At 42.6% G+C, this 21,988-nt stretch overlaps 1 protein-coding gene and 1 pseudogene across 2 annotated transcripts in view; both read left to right on the top strand.

The window, feature by feature from the left end:
- Positions 1-1,611: 1,611 nt before the first annotated feature.
- The window catches only part of Tmem65 (transmembrane protein 65), a 38,249-nt gene continuing 17,872 nt past the window's right edge, over positions 1,612-21,988 (top strand). The window contains exons 1-2 of one of the 2 annotated variants that reach the window (XM_085678955.2): positions 1,612-2,220; positions 15,740-15,820. In XM_085678955.2, coding sequence (XP_085535081.2) covers positions 1,935-2,220; positions 15,740-15,820 — 367 coding nt within the window. In that variant the 5' untranslated portion in view covers positions 1,612-1,934. The remainder of the gene's footprint in view (positions 2,221-15,739; positions 15,821-21,988) is intronic. The other variant, XM_048457078.3, reaches the window with a different exon arrangement.
- LOC148118909 (U1 spliceosomal RNA) lies at positions 5,787-5,925 on the top strand (annotated as a pseudogene).

Raw genomic sequence — 21,988 nt, 5'->3', positions numbered from 1 at the left:
CTTATATAGTGCATGAAGCGCAGTCCAAACCTGGTGCCGAGGACCTGGGAGATTCCTGGAGGGTTTCTGGTCTGCATTCCAGATCAGAAGGCTGAAGAAGCATCAGTAACAAAGATGGACATGTTCACCAGTAAGATTCAAAGGCAGTCAAACAAGCAACACTGACTTCCCGGAGTCGTCTTCATCTCTGGTCACTTGGCAGAAGGTGCTGCTCAATCTGGGGAAGGGTCTTTCCCCCTCAGCTTCGACACATCAATTTTAACTAAAGTGTTTATGAAAATACAACTGATTGGGCTCTCTGACATACTTTAGATCACCCCTCAATTATTTGCAATAACCTAGGAGGTCTAAGTGCATGAAATAGTTATTACTCTGATGTATTAAGGGAATAATGACAAGAAAAAAAAGACATGTGCTCCAGGCAGGTGCACATTTTTCCCCCAAGTACTTTGGATCTGAGGCTGATTTCATCTGCAGATTCAGAACCATAGTTAGGGAGTACTGACAGTACTGTCTTACCCGCTTATAGCATATTTACGAGACACAAGGTTCTGAGCTGGCAGCAGCCGTGGTTACGATAAAGATGGGGATTTGGATTTGATTACACTTGAGTAGATTTATCGTCTAAGCAGATTTATTTTCTAAGATAGGGTGCCTAAGTGTCCTTAGATAGGTTCAGATAAAGCTGTGATCTTCCCCCTTACAAAGAAAGGAAACCTTCATGGAGTAGGTGACACTTGACCCAGGCCTTGGAGATATCTAGGGTCTGCAGATGAGGGACCACGGAATTTTCTCTTCTGCGTGGCACACACAGAGAGGTAAATCACTAGAGACCACTCAAATAAGGTTTTACTCCATGTTTGCCTCTGACTTCAGAATTAGCAATCTGCAAGTAAGCAGCTGTCATCAAGCCAGGGAAAGGTGTTTTCCTCCCTAAACCTTGAAGTCTCAGTCTCAAACCCGCCCGCCTCTTCTCGGGACGGGTAGAACCGGCCCTGCTCTCCCCAGGGAGCGGCCAGAGCGGGCGTTTCAGCGCCGTGCTGTCTGGCTGCGGTGGGCACCGACTCCGCGAAGGGCGCGGCTCTTTGTGCTCCATTTCCCACAGGCCTGGGCAGGTGCGGTGACCCCCACGAGGCTCTTAGCCGCCCCGCTGCTCCACCAGGGCCATTCAAGCTCCAGATTTAGGGAGATGCTGCAGAGAGCAGCGCCGCAGCCTTAGCACCGCGCCGATCGCGGGTCCTAAACTCTGCTGTTCCCTGCTGTGCATTTAACAAAAACAGACACCTTCAACCCGGGTACGAGCCCCTTCCTTCCCTCTCTACGTAAGGGAGTGGGCGGAGACTCCAGGGTGAGCTCCCTCCCGGGAGACTTTGCGCCTGCGTAGCTCCGCCCAAGCCCCGCCTCCTCTTCACCGCCCCGCCCTGCCATCCCGCGCCCAACCGCTAGGGGTGGCGGCTGCGGCTCCGGTCTGATTGACTGCGCGGTTGCTTTGAGGGCGCCGCAGCCCTACCGAGCGGGGACAGCGAGAGGCCGGAGGGTGGGAAAGCGGCCGGCGGCGGAGGGCGGCGCCGAAGGAGGGCGGCGCGCGGTGACTCATCCCTCTGGAAGATCAGACACGCTCGCTGAGCCCGCCCGCCCGCGCCGCCGCTCCTCAACCGGCAGGCACCCGCCCGCCCGCCCGCACCGCCCTCCCCGCTCCGAGCTCCCGGCCCGGCCGCCGCACAGAAAGTTTTCCCGGGCTCAGGGCCTGCGGGAAGCGGGGCGGGCACGGCAAGGGAGGCGATCGCCGTGCGGGCCCGCCGAGTGCATGGTGCCCGGTGTCCGGGCCGTGCGTCTGGAGGAGCCGGGGCGGGGCGGGGCTGAGCCCAGCTCCTGAGCCTCTGTCCAGCTGCGTCCGAAGCCAGGGACTGTCGCGGGGGTCGCGTTGCAACGCCATGTCCCGGCTGCTGCCGCTGCTGGGGAGCCGGACGGTGCGCAGCCTGAGGCCGGGCCCTGCCGCCGCGCCCCGCCCGCCGTCTTGGTGCGGCTGCGGCCGGGGATTGCTGGCGCTCGGGGTCCCCGGCGGTCCCCGGCTCCTGGGCACCCACCCCAAGAAGGAGCCCATGGAGGCGCTGAACACTGCGCAAGGCGCGCGCGACTTCATCTACAGTCTGCACTCCACCGAGAGGAGCTGCTTGCTCAAAGAGCTGCACCGCTTCGAGTCCATTGCCATCGCCCAAGGTAAGCGGGTGGGGCCGCCTGGGAAGACCTCGTTCTTGGACCCCTGTCGCCTCCCCACCCTCTGGCCCCGCGCCTGGGACCGACCGAAAGGGGAAACTTTCCACCTCCTAAGTGTCCCCGAGGCAGGTAGGACACGCACACGCACGGGTCGTGCCAGGCAGTTGGGGCCAAGCCTGGCTGGGGCCTCCCTGGCCATGGAATTCAGGAGCTTCAGCCTGAAATGCTAGCTGACTCTTGGGATTGTGTTTTGGTTTGTCCCGTGTGCCTCCTCTCTCCAGCCCTCCATTCCCTGTGCCATTGGTGTCTTCCTGAAACATGCACCCGTGCAGGTGGCATGCCCTGCCTGCTCTAAGAAAGTGCTACGAACTGGGCAGGCAAGAAAAAACTTTCTTGAAGGTGCGTGGATGTCCCCCCCCGCAAAAGGGGTGTAACTTCTCGAGGCAGGGATGCTGTATGCTGTGCATTGTTGCATCTGGTTGTAGAACGGCCCAAGGAAATCTCGCGAAATGGAAAGAATGTGTCGAGCCAGCCACTGCGTGTGTCCTGGAAGCCTGGAGATTCGAATTGAACTCCAGCGTTTGTTTCCTTGGAGTTTGAAAGCATGAAGGGAGTGAGTTCTGGGGTGGCTGAAGTTAGGGAATCTGTGGCTTGACAATGAAGAGCACGCGTCTACTTAAAAATAATTGGGAAAGGATGAAGGAAAAGCTATTTTTAAACAGACACGTTAAGATAGGATATTTTTAAGACGAGCGCAGAATGTGGTAGGTCAGAATTTGAGTGTAGGTGAAAAGGCCAAAAGTTCAGAAAAAGACTTGAAAGGATGCAAAGACAAAAATGGATTAAGTCTTAAAATATATTTTTGCTACATAAATTCTGTTGTATACACAGAACACTCAGCTACTGTTTTATATCACGCTCTAATGTGTTGGAAAGTTTTTAGTTGAAGTTGGCACTGTATAATGTATAAACATTCCATAGGTTCTGAAGTGTGGAGCGCATGCATTTGAAATGTGTCTTTCAGGCCTCTTGAAAGTTTGTCATTGGCCTGTGCCTGAGAGGGAAAGTGAGTTTTACCTCGTATTAGCATGCCTTACCTTTATTACTTAAGAAACTTTTTATAGTTATACCCTTTAACCACTTTAATTTTTTTTCTCAGTTTAGGGGATTGTGAACCAATATAAAGTACTGGATAATTTCAAGCATTGCTTACCCACAATGCTTTTTACAGGAAAATGCAGCATCCCAATCAATTCAGTTGGTGAATCACAGTATTACAGGAAGTCATACTGAATACTAGCATATTTTTAGTCTATGTGTGTTCTCTATGTGTGGCTTAAAAACGTGTTCTTTGAAAAGTAATATAGATAGTCATGTCTTAGAAGGTTAAATTTTGTCACTCAGGCAAGACTATGTAAACACTCAGTTTCCCTTTTCTAAAGCAAGATCTTGGAAATTCTACATTGTCAACATGTTACGTTATGAGAGAGGACCCTGTGACTGTAATTTTATAGCCGTTATTGAAAAGCGTGTTCCACAATACCTGACCTGCTCAGTTTTATCTCATGTGTTACTATTTTTGCACATGCTGGCAGTGTATCAGGTAGGAGTGCCACATTTTCTAACGAAGGTAGTACTTTTAAATCTAAGATGGTTTTAGATATCCTTGGAAGAACCTAGACACTCAAGTCCATGGAGGGCATTAGCATCAATAAAGCTTACTGATTTAATGATTTGAGGATGCCATGGGTAATGCAAATGTGTTTGTTCGGGAGACAAGGGTGAATATCTAGGAAAGGATGTGGGGATGAATGCTCCTGTTTATAGGCCAGAGGACTTTGGCGTTCGCCCAGCTATTTTTGTTGATGCTCCTGACTAAATCATTGCCTTTTGAGTTAAGTGACACTTAGAGGTGCTGCTGCATTAATTTTTAGTCCGCCTCGGTGCTCACTTACAGTTTCCATCACCAGTACATGTAGTTATGAGGACAGCTGGACCTACTTAGTAAGTTACTTATGATCAATCATGAGGGGTCTTACTGCATTGGGAATGCGTGCAGCTCATGTATGCTGTTGCTGAACTCGATGTAGCTCCCCCTGCCCCCACAATGAAAACCTCTCATATTTTTCTTTGCTTTTTCAGTGTTTCTTGTTAATTTTTAATTATATTTTAATCTCTTAGTTTTGTATGTGAGTGTGCCTCTCTGCGTGCTTTTGGAGGCCAGAGGACAATGTAGTGGGAGTCATCCCGTCTTTTCTCCCAATGAGATCACACCCTGCCCTTCGGCCTGGCAGCAAGCGCCTAGTGAGCCATCTCACCCGTCTTCATGATCTTTTAGAATGCTATCTAATGTACTAATGTACTAAATATATGAGTACTAGCCGCACTTTCTAATGACATCCAGTCACTTGAAAGGGCTGTTTCTTACTATAGAAAGCCTGTGTGCCCTTGGGAGGGTGTTTAGTTCATCTAAGGAAGTGTTCTGACTTTGATGAAACATTACAGAAGAAAAAAAAAATCATCGTTCTTTGAGATGGGTCGTGAGATGTGCTGAAGTGTGGCGCTTGGTCCTTATCTTTCTCGCGTGTCTCTCAGCAGGCCTGTGGCAGGATTTGTGAGAAGATAGCAGTGCTCCAGAATCAGTTCACAGCCGTGAGGCCGACTTTGTGGGATTGCTTATCTTAGTAAGTTGGGTTGTATCGGTTTTAAAATTACAAACCGATTTCTTTCCCAATTTGAAGAAGTTTATGTCGCCCTCTGACCTGCACACCTGGCTCTCTTTTCCAGAAGCCAGCTGCATTCCGCTGAGGGCTCTTTGGTAGGACCGAGGACAAGCTGAGGTTGTTACAGTTGCCTTTTAGCTTTAGCCAAGATTTTTAAAGCAGTCTTTCTTCTTAGTCATTTTTGTTTATAACATTCCTGTTTACATTTTTTTTTTTTGCTTTTGAGCCAAGGTAATAGTCACTGTATTAGTTGTTACCTGATACTGGAGAACAAATTATGCAGAAACACAGAGCAAGCCTCTCACAGTTTCCTTCACAGTTCTGGATTCCTGGAGCCACTGACTTGGGTTTTTCTTTTTCTTAGTCTTTCATGATATGGAAATCAAGCTTTTGGCTTTTTGAGATCTTGGCTGGGGCATTCCCTCCCAGCAGGACTCACTCACCTGGCTATTGGCTGGCAATGTCAGTTCTTTGTTCAAGGTAGAATTCCTGGAGAGGTGGGGTGGTAGAGGAGGCAAGGAAGGATGTCTGGAAGCCACTCTTTTATAGTGCAGTCTTAGGAGTAACAGCGCTCGTGTGCTATGGTACCTTGTAGGAAGGTTCTCTACAGGATGTGAATATTGCACCACAATATTGGGAGCCAATGAGGTCATGCTGGATGCTGATTGCCATACTTACTGAGGTTTAATGAGCAGTTACTGTAGAGTTATGTAAGACAAGAGCTGGCTTTGGGAGAGATATCATAAGAGACGAGATTTGAAAAAAGCTTCTTAGTGAATATTATTGTTAAATGTATTTAAAACTTTAAAAAAATTTTTCATATGGCAAATAAGATATACCAAGGTGGCACTTACCTGGCTGTGGGGATACCATAATCAAGTAGGAGGTTTTCCTAGGGTGTGCTGACCCCTGCGGTTTCCCCAAACGGGACAAACTTGACGGTGTATTTTGTGGTAGGGAGGGACTGTGTTCATGTTTTACTCTGAAAAGAAAAAAATATTTCAAGGCGAACAGTGCAGTTTTTCTAACAATAGGAGACTCATTAGCTTACAATTTTTGTTTCTTTGTGTAAACAGTAATTGTGTACTTTTAAAGTTTATTTTTACTACTTATGTACTCCACTCCATCTTACTTACATAATTCTAAACTGTATGTCTTCCCTCCTCCCCCTTTTGTGATTGTTTATTTAAGGTAGGCCAAGCCTCTGTTTGAAGTGCTGGCAAGTAACCTACAGGGCCTTTGACACAGTGAAAGTCTGGCAGATCTTAGGCTAGACTTCTAGAGCCCTTATACACGATCAAGTTTTGTCATGGAGATTGTTCTCCTAGAGGTCTTGTGCCCTTAAAAACTCTCTCCCAATTTTCCAGAGTCTGTTCTTCAGAATCATATGAGAAAGAAGCAGTTGTGCCAACATCCTAGCCTCTGGGATAGATTAGAATGGTCTCAGCTTTCGCTCCAAGAGAAAAAAAGCACTTCCTATGCCAATTAAGACACAGGAATAAAGATTTTTCAGTGCCTTAGTTGAGGTAATAATAAAAAAGAAATACAGGAGGGATGACCCCAGCTGGACTCAGCAAGAGGGCAGGAGTGGCTAACCAGAGGGTCCAAAAAGGGTTTCCTCACAGGGGGCTGGGCCAATAAGAACTGCTGACTCAGGCAGAGACAGGTTTCCTCAGTCACGTGAGTGGCATTTCAGAATGGCTGCAGCATTTAGGGAATGGGCTAGAGCTCCTAGAGGAAATGTTCAAGATGGGTAAGAGAAACTGTGAAACTTTGTGTCAGTTTTCATTGCTGCTGTGCCAAGTTAGGACCCATTCCAGCTTAAAACAACACACTGTTACTCTTGTAGAGTTTTGGCAACTCAGTATCCAAAGTGAGTCTTGAAGGGTGTTTGTCAGCAAGATCCAGTCCTCTGGAGTCTCTGGGGAGAATCTGTTCCTTTCTTCTTCCAGCTTTTAGTATCCCTTGGCTCTTGACCTCATCCCTTGAATCTCTGCTTTAGTTGACCTTTTTGTTTTGTTTTGTTTTTTGTTTTTGTTGGTTTTTTTTTTTTTGTGTGTGTGTGTGTCTTCCCTTTGTAAAGACTCTTGTGGCTACATTAGTTTTCAATTAGCAGTTATTACGTCCTGGATAAACCTCATCGCACATGCCACTTTATAAAGCTTGTGACAACATTTAGGACTCAACCAGATAATTCAGAATAATCTCCCGTAAAATCTTAAATTACATCCGTAAAGTCCCCTTATTATATAGGTAGCATACTCAAAGGTTGGATGACAAATCTGTGGACATCTTTGAGGCCCCCGATCCAGCTTCCTACAGACTTGTTATGATCTAGTCTGGAAAGCCCACACTGCCCTCCTTGCTGCTTGCTATTGATCAAGAAAGCACCTCACTAGGGATCATTCCACATTCAAGGAAAGAGAACTTAGATAATATTTTATGTCAGTGATTCTGCCAAATAATTGTAGTTCCTTTGTATCTGTATATTAAATGAATTTTCTGTTGAAGGTTCTACAGATCATTGTGTTGGTTTTTTATAAAGGTATAAGATCCCCTTTTGAACATTGGTTCCCGTACCAGGTGCGGCTACAGTGATTCTTTTTAGCTGCTGAGATGAACAGTGTTCCTCTCTCTGTATCAGGATTTACCACTTTCTAGGTGTTGGCATTTTGGGCTGGGTCATTCTTTGCTTTGGGGGCTGTCTCATAGGATATTAAACAGCCTTCCTGTCTTGTGCCTACCATTTGCTGGTGGTCCCCTTCCACAGTCTCCTTGCTGTGTTGGCCAAAAATGTCTCTAAGTGTCGCTAAATGTTTCTTGGATGGTAGAGAATGTGGAGCCTTGCAGAAAGAGGCTTATCAAAATCTGGCTGAGAGACATCATTTATATGAAATGTTGAAATTGTTTCTTTAGCTGTTGGGACTTGTCTCTCCTCTCATGATCTTCATGTTTGCTATTAGCCACATGCCATTGCCCCGACTTCGCTGTTTTGTTTTACAGTGATTTGTGTCCTGAGGATAATTCTTGACCTAATTACTCAACTTGTCATCTGTCTGATCAATGAACTTTATTGATAACTATTTTCCTTGATTGTGTTGTTTCTTTACTTAACTAAATTCAAAACATTAGCAAGTTATAAAGTATGGCTTTTAAATAACTCACATGTCACCCTTCTTTGATTTACTATTTGGTATTTTCTCCTCTTCTTCTTCTTCTATAAGTTTTTAATGAACAAACTTGTGGATAGGAGAGTTGGAACACTATAAAACCAGTTATTTATAGGATCTTGAATAGGATTGCATGGAACTGAAAGAAGTTGCATGATCTTGAATGTTGGGTATGACTTGATATTAAGTCATTCTTAGTAGAGATTTAGTTTTTCTAAAAATAGCGATGTTTGCATAATCACATTCTTGTCTGCTTTCCTGTGGCGTGCCTGCTTATAAAATCACTGGAACAAACAGACCAAATCCCTGAGTGCAGATTTTATTAACATATTATTCTAGTCAGTTGAATTAATTAGTATGTAGCTTTATAGGATTTCAGTCATGTCTTTGGCTTATTGCTTTATATCTTCTTTAAGGCACATAATCATGTAGCAAGTAGCTACATGTTAAAATCACCTCCAACAGTCCGATTAATGTGAGCTTCTTGTAAAAAGAGTTTGCAGGGAAACTATGAAACATTTATCCTTCTAACTTTTGATGTGCTACATTTGAACATACTCCCTTCCCTGCCTTAGATAAGGTGTGAGAATGTGTACAACGTACCCTCCACTAACTGCCAGAGGCCTTCCGTACTGTCGTTTGGTATGATGATTTTCTCTGAGCCTACTTCTATTTGTAGACATACTAGTAATTACACCAAATGCCTGCGGAACACAGCTGTTTTAGGTTTTTAGGCAGTCGTAGTGAGAGTGAGGTGTGCTGGGCTTAGCCTGCTTCCCCCTCCCCCCAGGGCACTCACACATTCTGCTCTGTTCTCATTCATTCCTGGTGACTCTTTCCTGCTCAGTGAGGAGGTGTGCTTCTGGTGTTTCCACTGTGTGCACTTCTGTTATTTGTTACCATTCCACAGTGCTTATAATTTATTTTTCTTTTATTAATAAAATAAAACCCAGGTTTAATTCTGATTGATACTTTAGGGACCAATACTCATTTGTTTTTCCAAGCCAACCAGTGACATCCATCACCTGGGTATAGATCCAGCCTCAGCTTTCTCAGTGAAGATCTCCTTGAGAGTGTTTTATTAGTAACATCTAGGATATGGCTGGATTATCATTGTTCTTAATACCCCAAAAGTAGTTGTCTTTATGAATCTTTAAGCTGATAGAAATTTAAGTTAGAATAATGTTCTTGGCTTAGATCAGATTTCCTGTTTTCCTTCTGAATTTGAGGATAGACTATGTAGCATGTTAAAAAAAATTATCATTTAAAAGTCAGTCTGGAATTTTGTTAGATAACTTCTGGATTTTTGTTGTGTATTATTGTTGCAGGTATTGCTGTTGTAAGCATGTCTTCACTACTGCTGTGTGTAGGTTATTGGGTAGATACTACACACACTGAACTGACTTTTCATATACCCTGTTTACTATTCTTGGAAGATGTTTTCTTTATTTTTAGATTAACAAACAGAGGCTAAGGGTACTTTGCCAAGAGCTTTCAAGCTGCATGTCATATTTGAGTTATAACCCTGTTTTGCCTGGCTTTAAAACTTTAATTCTTATTCTTCCTTTTTAAATATTTGTACTGGGATGAATATCCAAATATTCAAAAACTAAAACCAATACTTGCCAGTGTTATTTCTTTCATATGTTTGCTTGTGTTTTTGAGGTAAGGTTGCCTCAAACTCCTAAGTGCTGGCATTGTAGGCCCGCATTACCATACCCAGCCGTACCATAACTTAGTCTGTCTTCTGTATATGCACAAATACATATTATATGTATATGTATATATATACACATACACACACACACACACACACAAAGCATCATTACTCTGTCAGCAAGGGACCTCAGTGCACAGCGTAGTTAATAAGATTGTGTAGATGTTTGGAGAAGTCTGGACACTAGTGTTTGAGTTCATTCACAGCCTTCTGTATATTGTGCACTTGTGAGGTAATTACGGAGAGCTATTGAGTGGACACTAGCATTCAGAGTGAGTGGAGTGAAGGAGAAGCTGCTAGGAGGCCGTTCTGAGATGCACCAGTGCTTCCTGGATGGGAGAGGAAGGAGAACCAGAAGTGGATGGCTATGGATGTCTAGACGGAGATGGGAAATTAGCAGTGACGTGATTTGAAAGCTCAGTAATGAAGAGAGCATTTCAGACGAGTGGGTGATCGGGCATTTCAGACGGTGAGAGGGGCACTTGGGTGGGGGTGTCCCTTGGCTTTGAGAACAAGAGGGAGCAGTGTCTGTTTCGGAAGTCGTTTGTGATGGTCACATGGGAGCAGCCAAATTTAGTTGGCTAAAAAGGAAACACAGATAAGGAAGGGTTTGACTCTGTAAAGGGAACTTGGGGTACAGAGGGGAGCTCTGGGGCTAGATTTTACCCCGTGGGGCTCATTTTTGCAGGTGGCTCCTGAGTAGGATTCTAGTTCATCACAGACGTAATTTCCAAGCTGTGAAAATTCAGATACCTTGTCTTTCTCTGTTTCTATCCCTTTCTGACCCTCAATTTATTTGCAAATTGTGCTATCCTTCGAAACATGACTTCATAGCAGGATGATATTTTTAACATATTTCCTGGAACCAGCAATAAAAGTGACCTTGTAGGCAGCTGTCTAGAGGGTCATCTTCCATTGCTGTAATCTCAGAAATCTACTCTGTTTGAGGAAAACTGAAAAGTAATTAAGAATTTTCATTATGGAAAAACTTAAATTTCACATGTAAACGAGTCGCACTCTTTGGCAGCGTTCTGTAGAAAATGTGTGGCTGTTCAGCAGGTGGGATCTGTTCTTGGGAGAAGCTTATAGGCAGAGTGGGGTTTGCCAGCATTTACATTTGCACCATATGCAGGAGAAGTGAGCAATGTCTAGTTTGTATTTAGATAAATTATCAGCTGTGAGCAGTTCAGACTCAGAAACTGTAGAAGTAGATTTCGGGGGCATCAGGTGGCCTTTGGTTGGGAGACATGAATTCAGATAGCTCTCTGTCTGTGTTCCTAGGAAGATGGGGAAATGGGACTCGTAGTCCTGGATTTGAGCTGCATTTGTTGGCCTTGAGTGGCAGTCAGAAGCAAGGTGTAGTGGAGTTACACTGTATGTTATGGGCGACCATCGTTAGAAACACTTTGGGTTCATTGTGGACAGTAGAAATCTTCAAGGAGATGCAGGCAGACTCCTAGTGTCTCTGCACTCCCATCAGCCTTCACGCTGCCTTGCCTGCTCTTCCTCTGCTCTAGCTGGACTCCTTTAATGGTGTACGGTTGCATCCATCCCAGGTAAACAACTGCTAATGTCTTCTCTGCCCTTGTAGGCTCTTGACAAGGTTCCAGTTGCTTGCCCTGGACTGCAGTTCTCTTAGGGGTCTGAAATAAGATTTAAATGTGAATTGACTTTGGTTTTATTTCATTATAGACATGGATAATGTTTCTTGCAGCTCTCGGTATTGCAGTGGAAAGTAGACTTACTTTAACAGTATTTATTATATGTATGTTATCTGAAAATAGGATATAAATGAAGAGTCTGTCTCAGTAGGTTTAAAGGCTTTACACTTTCTCATGAGTTCCCAGGGATTTCCATGTTATACAGGTTCAGGGATTGTATTTTAAATAACAAAGGTTAAAACTTTTTTCTTATTTGTTTGTTTATTTTAAGGTAGAAGAAAATTGAAACCATGCAGATAGTAAATGTAGCTACATTTGAGTTGAGAAGTATAAACAAGTATCATCATTAGGCTATAAGATGTGGTACATTTTACAAAGTGGTAGAATTTTATATTTGCATGTGCAAATGGTCTTATATTTTAAAGAAATTATCCTAGAATTTTTTTCTGCTTTGAAAGGGTTTCCTTCTTAAAGACATTAGAAAATATAACCTGTTAACATGGTTTTGTAGCTACAAAGCATGAATAATGTATAACAGAGGCCACATACTGATGCTGTGCCCAATGCCAGGTTTGTACTGCAATGGTGAATTCTTGAGAGAGCCAATTTTATTAAAAGATAGAACTTAGCTTGGAGTTTTGGAGGCAGAGTCTTGAGAAGCCTAACTATTGAAGCCCTGCAGCTGCTTCGTGACTGCATTCCTTCATGGTGCAGACAGCAGCATGGGAGTCCTGTGGAAGCCATTAGCAGATGGGTAGAGGCATAAGTGGTACAGTCTCCCGACAGGAAGTCAGGGGCAGGGGAGGAAAGATGTGCATGAGAGACAGACAGACCCTGGATCTCATAGGTTCCCATAATCCCTTTCTAGGGCATATCCCCAAGGACCTAAGGAATTACTGGGCCTTGTAGAGAGAGATTCTGTCACCCTTAGCAGCACTACCCTAGGGCCCACTGCACCTTTGGAAATCAATCAGGCTATGCTCAAACCATGGCCATGGTGAACCGCATATACCATGGTGCTCCAGAAACACGGAATTGCCTGGTGACAGCATCACTGTTTAAATACACTCTGTGATGTTTGCACAACTGAAATCTCCTGACAGCACTTTTTCTCAGATGTGCCCCTATTAAGTGATGCATGGCTGGATTACTTTTTATTCATTTTATTTTATTTTATTTTATTTCCTGTTGTTGCCTAGAACATATTCCCCAGTCAAGTATTTCGTCAGGGAATACATCTCCAGACACAGAGCATTTTCATCTGCCTTTTAAAAGTGCTATTCTCCTGTGATTTCTGCACTTATTTTTGATTACTCGGAATTTTTTGTACAAGCTCACATTTACAGACTTCCAAGTATTGTTCAATAAACATTTTTTTCCCTTCTGTGAGTCATTAGGAATTGAATTCCTGGGATGAAGCCCTGTTGTCTCAGTCATAGTTTACAGAACCTTGGGAAGCAGTCTGTGCGACAAAGAATAGCAGGCAAGAAGTATATCGGGTTCTGTTGCTGCGGTCCTTACCATAGGAGAGAAAGGAAGACCCAGGCCCAGCTTCAGCAGGGAAAGGAATAAAATTTTGGTATAGTCTAAAGAGAAGACTCAGCTGCCCGTGGGGCGAGTTCTGGAGTTGGGATGGCCCTTCTTCATTGTTCTGAGGTGGTGGGGAGTTCTTAGTCTCGCTTCTGAGAAGCCGGGCTGTTGACAGTAGACCGTTCTGGGCAGAGTCTAGAGCCTTAGGTAAATCAGTATTCTCCAGCTGCAGCCCCCCCCCCCCCCCAGACCGTGGCTACTGAGATCCTTCTCTTAGGACTGCAGGCAGCTTGTATTGTACAGTCAGTGTTCACTGTGATCAGAGTACTTTGGTGTGTGTTTCCTATAAACTAGAACACCAGATGAGAAGAGGTATTGGCAAAGGGTTAACCAAGACTAAGGATGTGTGAAGAAATCTTAGAGACCCTACTAGTTTGTAAACTAATTAAAAATACAATTAAAAGGGGGGGGAGGGCATTTGAACAGAGGTACCACGAGGGAACAGTACTGCTCCCAGGAGACAGTTTATTAGTGAAAATGTCAGTGTTGTGTACAGGCCGTCTCCCTATGAGTTACTGGCCGGGGAGGCCCTGGAGTCATCCATACAATAGCGATGTTCCTGTTATGTTCCCATCACAGCTAGATTGTAAGACCCTGTTGCTGAAGAGACCACATTGGTTGTAGGACTTGATAAAATCAATCCTTGAGCTGACCAGAGAATTCTCTTTCCCTCTGGCTAGCTTTCCCAGTGCTAGAAGGTGCTGTGTAGGCTGATGGGGCATGGAAGGGAGGAGGGACATCAATGGTCTTACCCAGTACTGCATGCTGCAACACTGACCTGCCAGTCAAGTTGTGTCTACAGCTACAATAAAGGCAAGACAGTTTATCCACTCTCTTGATTGGATTTGAGGCCTGCTCCCAGGATTAAAGTCATACCTGGAACTGAAAACACTGAAAACTCACGTCTTGAGAAGTCATAGGCCCACGGGGAGAAGTTATTGATATTGTTTTGCTAAGTGGTCATGTTGTCAAACTTCTCTCTAAATATTTATCTGTATATATGCTGCCCCCAGCCTTAGTCAGAGAAGCTGCTTACTCTGTCAGGCGGTGGTTCATGCAGATGTACGTGACTGTTCAGGGTGCTGGGAGTAAGTGACCGAGTCGTCGGTAGTAGTGGGGCAGCTATAGCAGGGCTCAGGGAGCACTGCAGAAGAGTGGGTAGAAGGAATGTAACAGTTAGAGGATGGGGAGCCATGACTCCTATTGTTCTTAATATATCTCTTTTCTAGTCGCCGATTCTGTTTGTCACCAGCGTGCTACCACCAGCGCGCTGTTGCCTTCTCGTGCAAAAAGGTGGCTTCATCATAGATTAGTAAAAGCCTAAGCTGATAGTTGAATGCTAGTAAAATTGAATAATTTAGAAAGAAAACATTTAGCTTCTGAGGAAAATAGTTTCTTAATTTGCATATGTAGAGTTTATGCATAATTTATTAAATAATCTATTTTTCATTTGCTTAGGCTGTTTCTGTTTTATATGGTTCCCAGGATTTAAATGATGATGATTTAGTTAAATAGTGTCATCTCCAAAAACGTGGCTGCAGTTTTTTTTAACTTTGTATAAAGTACAAACTTTTCTACAAATTTTGTTGAGCGCCTCAATTCACAAATCACAATATAAACACAGGTGTGTGTGATGATCGTGACCAATCTCATCACAGGTGTTTATACTTGGTTACTGTGTATCCATTCTGCTCTTCATTGTCAGAGAGAAAAGCATGCTGTGTGTTTCCTTCTTGTCTCCTCGTGATAAACCCGTGGAACATTTCACAGAGTGGATAATCAATAGGGAATTGAAGATCAAGCATGGTTGCACATAACTGTGGTTGTAACTGCTTGGGAAAATGAGGCAAGAGGGTTATTTGAACTCAGTAGTTTAAGCCACCCTGGGTAATGCATTACAACCCTGTCTCAACAAACAACCATCAAACGAATGGACAAATGAACAAAGGAATTGATGGGGAAAATGAAAGTGGCACATCACGGAAATGAAAAGTGTGAACTGAGTGTGAGCGCACACTTCTAATCCCAGGCCAACTGTTATAGTGAGGACAGGGAGGAGGAGGATGCAGTGTGAGTGTTGGGTTGCTTTGTATTATCATAGCCAGAGGCCCAGACCAGGGTGATGGTATTTTGATAAAGGTTTAATAAAGTTACCATGCCTGGGTATAGTGTCACGTGACAGAAGCTGTCCTCTAGCTTTCACACGGGTGCACCTGCCTAATCTTCACCCTTTCCTCTTTCTGTTTTAAGAAAGGGGTTCACTAAGCTCAGGCTGCCCTGGTACTTGACTCTGTGGTCCAGGCCTTAGTGCAGGGGCTATAGACATGCACCACCGTCGTGTGGGTTGGGAAGTAATTCTTTAAGGTCACAGAACAATTTAAAATTTTTCTACTGGTTATTATTATTGTTGTTGCTGTTATTATTATTCAGTGTTGGGGATCTGAGACACACCAGGGCCTCACCCACTAGGAGCTATACCTAGCCCCCATTGGCTATAACAGTAGCATTTAATACTGCATTGCCAGTTATATAGTACTGTGCATAGGAAGGACTCCCTGTATACTAGCGTATAGCACTTAAAAATTCTTAACATATTTTATTCGTGCATACCTTGTAATGACTCCATTGCTTGACCACGTTCTGATTTTAGAATATTTTTAGCATGCAGATTTCCTAAACCTGAGATGGTCATTGTGAAGCGTGCGAAGGAGGTATCACCAGCAGAGACCCCTGAAAGTTTTGGTACGGTACAATCTGGCAGTGTTGTTGGCAGATGTTTAGTTCAAATAGCTAAGCATCTAATTGAGAAGACATTTTGCTTGTTCAAAATAGAATGCTTAAAAGCTTTCCTTCTGCATTAATATTTTAGACTGTCAGCAGAATGTTTGCATTATCTAACCCTGGTCTGTGGCTGTGATTAGGTAATAACTGCACGCTTAACTAGCTAAAGGATTGAGTTTGTGACGGTGAGAAAATAACAGCCAGGGAGCAGCTCGTGTCTTAATGCTCCACAAAGAGGCTGAGACAATAGCTTTACTAGCTTTACTGGGCTACGAAACGACACCCTATCTCAGTGCACATCCCCCCTCCCCCCATATATAGACATGCGTTCTTGAATAGTCTAAAAGTTTATGTAAGTTCTAAGTTCATGGTAAAGCCAGAACTGAAAGGCTGTTTTGTTCTTAGTTTTTGATTTGCTATCTGTATAGTTGCATATAATAGTAGTGGTGGAGTTGTGTGAATTCGTGTTTATGTTTGAAGTTCACACAGAGAAAAATAGTTTAAAATTGATATTCTCCATCCTAGTTTCAATCCATAGTCTATTTAACATTCAATATTAACGAGTTAGCATTTAGCCATGCCCAGCAATGCAGTACAGTGTATGAAAAGCATCTGAATGATTTTATGGCTTTATGGGTTAAAGAAATTTTGTAAGGCTAAGGATTAAATACTACTCAGAAAATATTTATCAAGAACAAAAATCGAGTTGTCAGAACTTCAGGGGAATACAGAGGCACGAGCCTGTGAGTGCACGTTTGTACTCACATTGGCACACGAGTTCCTTATCTGTAAAATCCACTACTCTGTTCTACTTTGCCAATTCTAACACAATGTAAAAAAAAAAAAAGTAAGCAGGTAAGCATGCACATTTAATGCTAGTATCTTTTGAAGAATAGTTTTGGTTTTGAGTTATTCTGCAGGTTGTTCCCAATGTGGGCATTAAAGACAGGCTGTGCCAGAGCAGCTGGCTGGTGCTCATCCCCAGCAGTTACTGTGGTGCTGAGTGGGAACTGAACTACAGTAGGGCATACCTGGTGCTCAGTGTTGGAAACTTAGTCTCTAGTTATGCCCCTAGTTTCCCTCCGAAAGCTACCAGTATGCAATAAAGAAGGAGAACACAATTGGAAGGTTGAAAGTTTCTATTTATTTATTTATTTATTTTAGACAGGGTTTCTCTGTAGCTTTGGAGCCTGTCCTGGAACTCACTCTGTAGACCAGGTTGGCCTGGCACTCACAGAGATCCACCTGTCTCTTCTGGGATTAAAGGTGTGCGCCACCTGGAAAGCACAGTTGAATCTTTAGGAATGCAGAGACTTCCGACTCTTGACTGTGCACTGTGACAATGTGTTCAGGACTTGGCGTCTGTTCATTGTCACAGCAGGCGTTTGCATCAGTCCTGCAGTTTTAGGACAGTGGATCTGCTCAGGGTTAGAGATGGAGATTGACCCTCTACTGAAGAACACATAGTTTTGAAATCAGCAGAAACAGATCTGATATGTGATCCCCAACCTCCATCCATGTAGCTTTTTATCTGGTGACCATGATGAGCCTTATGGATTTTTTACTTTTTTTTTCATGGTGAGTGGTGGTGAGGTAATCAGATTTCTTATTTTCTTTTAAATGACAGGTGTTTGATAATTATGTCTGAGGAAAATTCTATCTTAGGAGAGAGGGAAAACCACTTGAAGAGGATTTGGTATTTAATTGCAGCTTTCTTTCTGTTTGAAATACTAATCCATAGCCAATGTCATGATAGTGCTATATATTTACATGCTGTTATTTTTTTATTGCCCTTCATTTTTCTGTTGGAGGTTTATTAAATCAAAGGAATTCGAAGCTAGAATCTAGGTTGTGAACCAGCTTTCTGTCATAATTAAGTCACGATCCCTGTGGCTACATCTTCATATCTTCAAAGAGAGAATTCAGTCCACATTTCCTGGTGGCCATGCTTCTTGTCTTTAAACCTGATAGTTCTTAGTTGTGGCAGACTCTTTGGCATTATTAAACAGTTTTGAACCCCTGCTGCTAATACCATTTCCCATTTTTGAACCCCTGCTGCTGATAGCACTTCCCATATTTTGTCATATTCTAAACAGCCCCGAGTTTGCTTCTAGAGCGAACAGCATCCCACTGAGAACCACGAGCTTTAGTTCCAAGATTCCTTTCGTCACTCATTATCTGTGGGAGACCCTTTATTTTAGGGATGATGGAAAGAGAAAAGGGTGGCAACCAACTGAAAAAAAAAGAACTCTGTTCTTTCCTCGATGTTAAACAGTTTTATTTTAAAATGAATGTCTTGGGGGTTACGCAACCGTACTCACAGACAGATGTGCTATTGTGGTATGCTACGATAGGTAGGTTTTTCTAGCCCAGTTTAAGTTTTTCTTCTGTAGGACACATGGCTATATGGTGTTTTTTTTTTTTTTTAAAAAAGAGAAAGCTAAATACCCACAGTAAGTAAAAGTAGCAGAATCTGACTTTTCCCTAGAGTTACACTGTTGCTTTACTGAATTAACGTATAAAAAAGAAGCATTGCACGTATTAATAGTTTCCTGCTGTTCATAGGCACAGAAGCAGGGGAACCTGTGCTAAGACAGCTGTAATTGTCGCACATACAGAGCTGCGTATGTAAAAGCAACTGCGTACAAGTGGTATGTTTGGTTATCTTAAAATACAGGTACTGTGAAGTGAAAGATAGGAAAATAAAATGATGGTCTCTTTAGTGTGGTAATGGTTACTTAAGGCTGAGTTTAATAGGTCAGTAAATTAGTGTCTAGCTGAGCACTGTGGCCTTCTTGTCACACTGGGTATGCCTGTTTCAGCTGTGTAGTCACTGGCCCGGGAGCTCCTAGGTACCAGTTAGTAGGCTGGGTGTGGTCCAGCTTTACATCGCCCATCAGGTTCTCCAGAAGACCTAGGGAATGTATAGTTCTGCTCACCTCTGAGCAGGAGTATCTTTGCTAATATAATGTGTATCTCACAATAAGCACTTCGAATAGCTAAATAAAGTTACAGGACCACATTCAAAATACTTTCATGGTTAACCCAAGGCATGTATTTAAAATATGATTTTGAAATCTTTGTATAAAAGGCCCTATTAACCAAACTCTCCTAATCAATTGAGTTCTTCGCTGTTTCTAAAGAGTGTTCATTTTTTTGTTTCTTGCAAGTGTGCTGCCTAGCCATGTTTATGTAGTGTTATAAATTCCTTTTTGGTGCATTTTTTTTTGTTGTTGTCTAATAAAACTAGCTAAGTTATTTTGCCTGCAGCATGGTTTGAATTTTGTACTCTTTAACGCAACGTTGAGTTTCACCATACACATCATATTTTTTGTTCCCATTAAAAACTAAACAGATATTCATAATGCCTGGAATCTTAGTTCTCTGGGTATTGTTTAAAACACCAATGCTGTACTTGTTCTCCCTCATGAGTTCCTTAGTGCACTCATTTGTGCTGCTTGCTCTCCTCCCTGGAGCAGATGCTGGGTGGGTCTGGAGGAGGCCAGTGTTCAGAGGGCAGGCGCCGACTCTAGAAGCTCTCTGCCCTCGCAGAGGGAAGCTGTTTTGCTACTGAAACTTACTAAAAATGTTTTAAAAAAATATTTTTCCACGCTTACGGCAATAGTCTGAAATAAACCACTGTATTTAGAGTTATCTTGCGGTGAGAGCACAATAGCCAACGGAGTTGGACTAAGGCGCCTGGTGTTTCCAAACTGTCGTTTCTAGCTTAGGGGTACAGGGTGAGTGTGGTTAATTTAACGAGTGTTCAGCATTAAAAAGACAAATCATAGTTTCTGCTTAATAATCAAAGGGTATTGTGTGCCGCGGGGCTACACTTCTGCTTTCCAGAGCCAGTTGCCGTAAACACATTTTATAATTCAACAGTGGACGCTAAAACATGGAAATTGTAGCTTTCTCAACTTATATTTCTCTTACTACAGTCGTTTGATTCAATTTGAAAATATGTCTTCAGAACAATTAGAAAAGAGGTATACCAACAAGCATGGTTTATTCTAAAAATTTCATAAAATTTTATTAATATTGATAAAATTATCTTTAAAGGAAAATATAATAAAGAAGAGGTATAGGTTAAATCTTACAGTAAATTCAGGTTTATTATTATTTTTGTCTAGAGTCTTATCATTAAAGGAAATTGACAGTTGCAGCTTGAAAAAAATTTTTAAATAGATTTATTTATTTATTATGCATACAGCGTTCTGCCTGCATGTATGCCTAGAGGCCAGAAGGGGGCACCAGATCTCATTTCAGATGGTTGGGAGCCACCATGTGGGTGCTGGGAATTGAACTCAGGACCTCTGGAAGAGCAGTCACTGCTCTTAGCCGCTGAGCCGCATCTCCAGCTCTGGAGCTTGAAAGTTTTAAAATTTCTTTCTTGCTTACATTTTATCTAAATCTCAAAACAATAAAATATTTTCATCAAGTCTGACCTAAAATGCAAGCTGGGCTCAGTGGGCACCTGTTGCTGTGGCCCTTGAGTGTCTGAGGCTGGAGGATCACTGGTTTCAGTGAGCCTTGTCAAGGAAGTGAGACCTCCTTCCCAAGAAACGGTGGGAAAGCAGCATGGTGGGGTTCACCGGGCACACTTTTCCTGGGAGACATTTTATAGCTTTAGAGCAGTCTTTAAATTTGTGTCTTGCTTTTATTTTGGATTCAATAACACCACAAGGAAGCATCACTTAAAATGACTTTTCTGAAGAACATGAAAGATTTGGGTATAAATCCTAAGTTAAAAACACCAACAGCTAGTTAAAGTATCCAAAAAGGAATTGATCTGCTGTACATTTGTCTAAGTTAGCAGACTGAAAATCCCAGATTAAAAAATTAATGAATTTTGTTATAAAAATCATTTTAACAAAGGAAGATCAGCTATAAACAAATGCTATTTTTTTCTTCTCTGGATAACTATATATTCACTGTGTTTGTTTTTGTGTAGTTTATTTTACTAATAACTTTGCCGTAAATACATATTCATATGACTTATTTAGTCTCTGAAAGCAGTAGTAGAGTATATAGTCTTTTGCCATTGAAATAAATTGTTTTGGGAATTTGCCTGTCAGAAAACTGTTTCCTCAAGTAGGGTAAGGGCTTGATGGTTTCATAAATAATATTGATTTTTCTTCACTAGGAAAAAATGTGATCTCATAAAAGACACAGCAAAAATAATTGAGAAACCTGGGCTTTACTCAACCGCTCTTCTTTTGTTGGTCTCGAGCCTCTTTCTCGGTGATTATGACACTTTATAGATTCAGCAATTAATAATGATTTCAAGTGCAAAAGTGATATTAGAAATGTGAGTGTCATCTTAAATATTAGAAGTCACATGTATAATTCTGTAAAACATGTAAGTGCCATTATATAAAGCCAAGGAAGAGAAAAACTGCCTTACCAATAAGGGAAAATATTCTACATATGTTGAGTGACCACATACATGTTCAAGACACTAATGCTGACATAGTATGATCGATCGGTCTGGACCCCAGACTCCTGTGTGTGAGTGGTGTGTGTGTGGTGTGTGTGTGGTATATGTGTGTACATATATTGTAGGAGACTGCTTGCTTGTTCCTGGCTGCCCAAACTTAAAATAACCACACAGAAACAGTATTAATTAAATAACTGCTTGGCCTATTAGCTCTAGCTTCTTATTGGCTAGCTCTTACATCTTAATTTAACCCATTTCTATTAATCTGTGTATTGCATGTGACTGTGGCTTACGGGGCTACATGGTGTCTCTGATTCCACCTCCTTTCTTCCAGCATTCAGTTTAGTTTTCTCCACCTACCTCTAGTCTGCTCTGTGTAGGCCCAAGACAGATTCTTTATTAACCAATGGTGTTCACAGCATACAGAGGGGAATCCCACATCATATATATGTGTGTATGTGTCTGTATCTGTGGTGTGCTTGTGGTGTGTATATGTTGTGTGGTGTGTGTATGTGGTGTGGTGTGTATATGTATGTGTGTGTATGTGGGTATGTATGTATGTGTGTGTGGTATGTATGTGCATGTGTGTGAGCATGAATGTATGTTTTGTGGTGTGGTGTGTGTATGTGTATAGCGTGAGTATCCTAGGATTGAAGCAAATGTGAACTCTAAAGTGGAAATATTTGCTT

The sequence above is a fragment of the Myodes glareolus genome, chromosome 19 (assembly GCF_982192425.1).
Source record: "Myodes glareolus chromosome 19, mMyoGla1.1, whole genome shotgun sequence".
NCBI lineage: Eukaryota > Metazoa > Chordata > Mammalia > Rodentia > Cricetidae > Myodes > Myodes glareolus.
The sequence above is the reverse complement of the archived record's forward strand: the minus strand, read 5'-3'. Positions and strand labels throughout refer to the sequence as shown.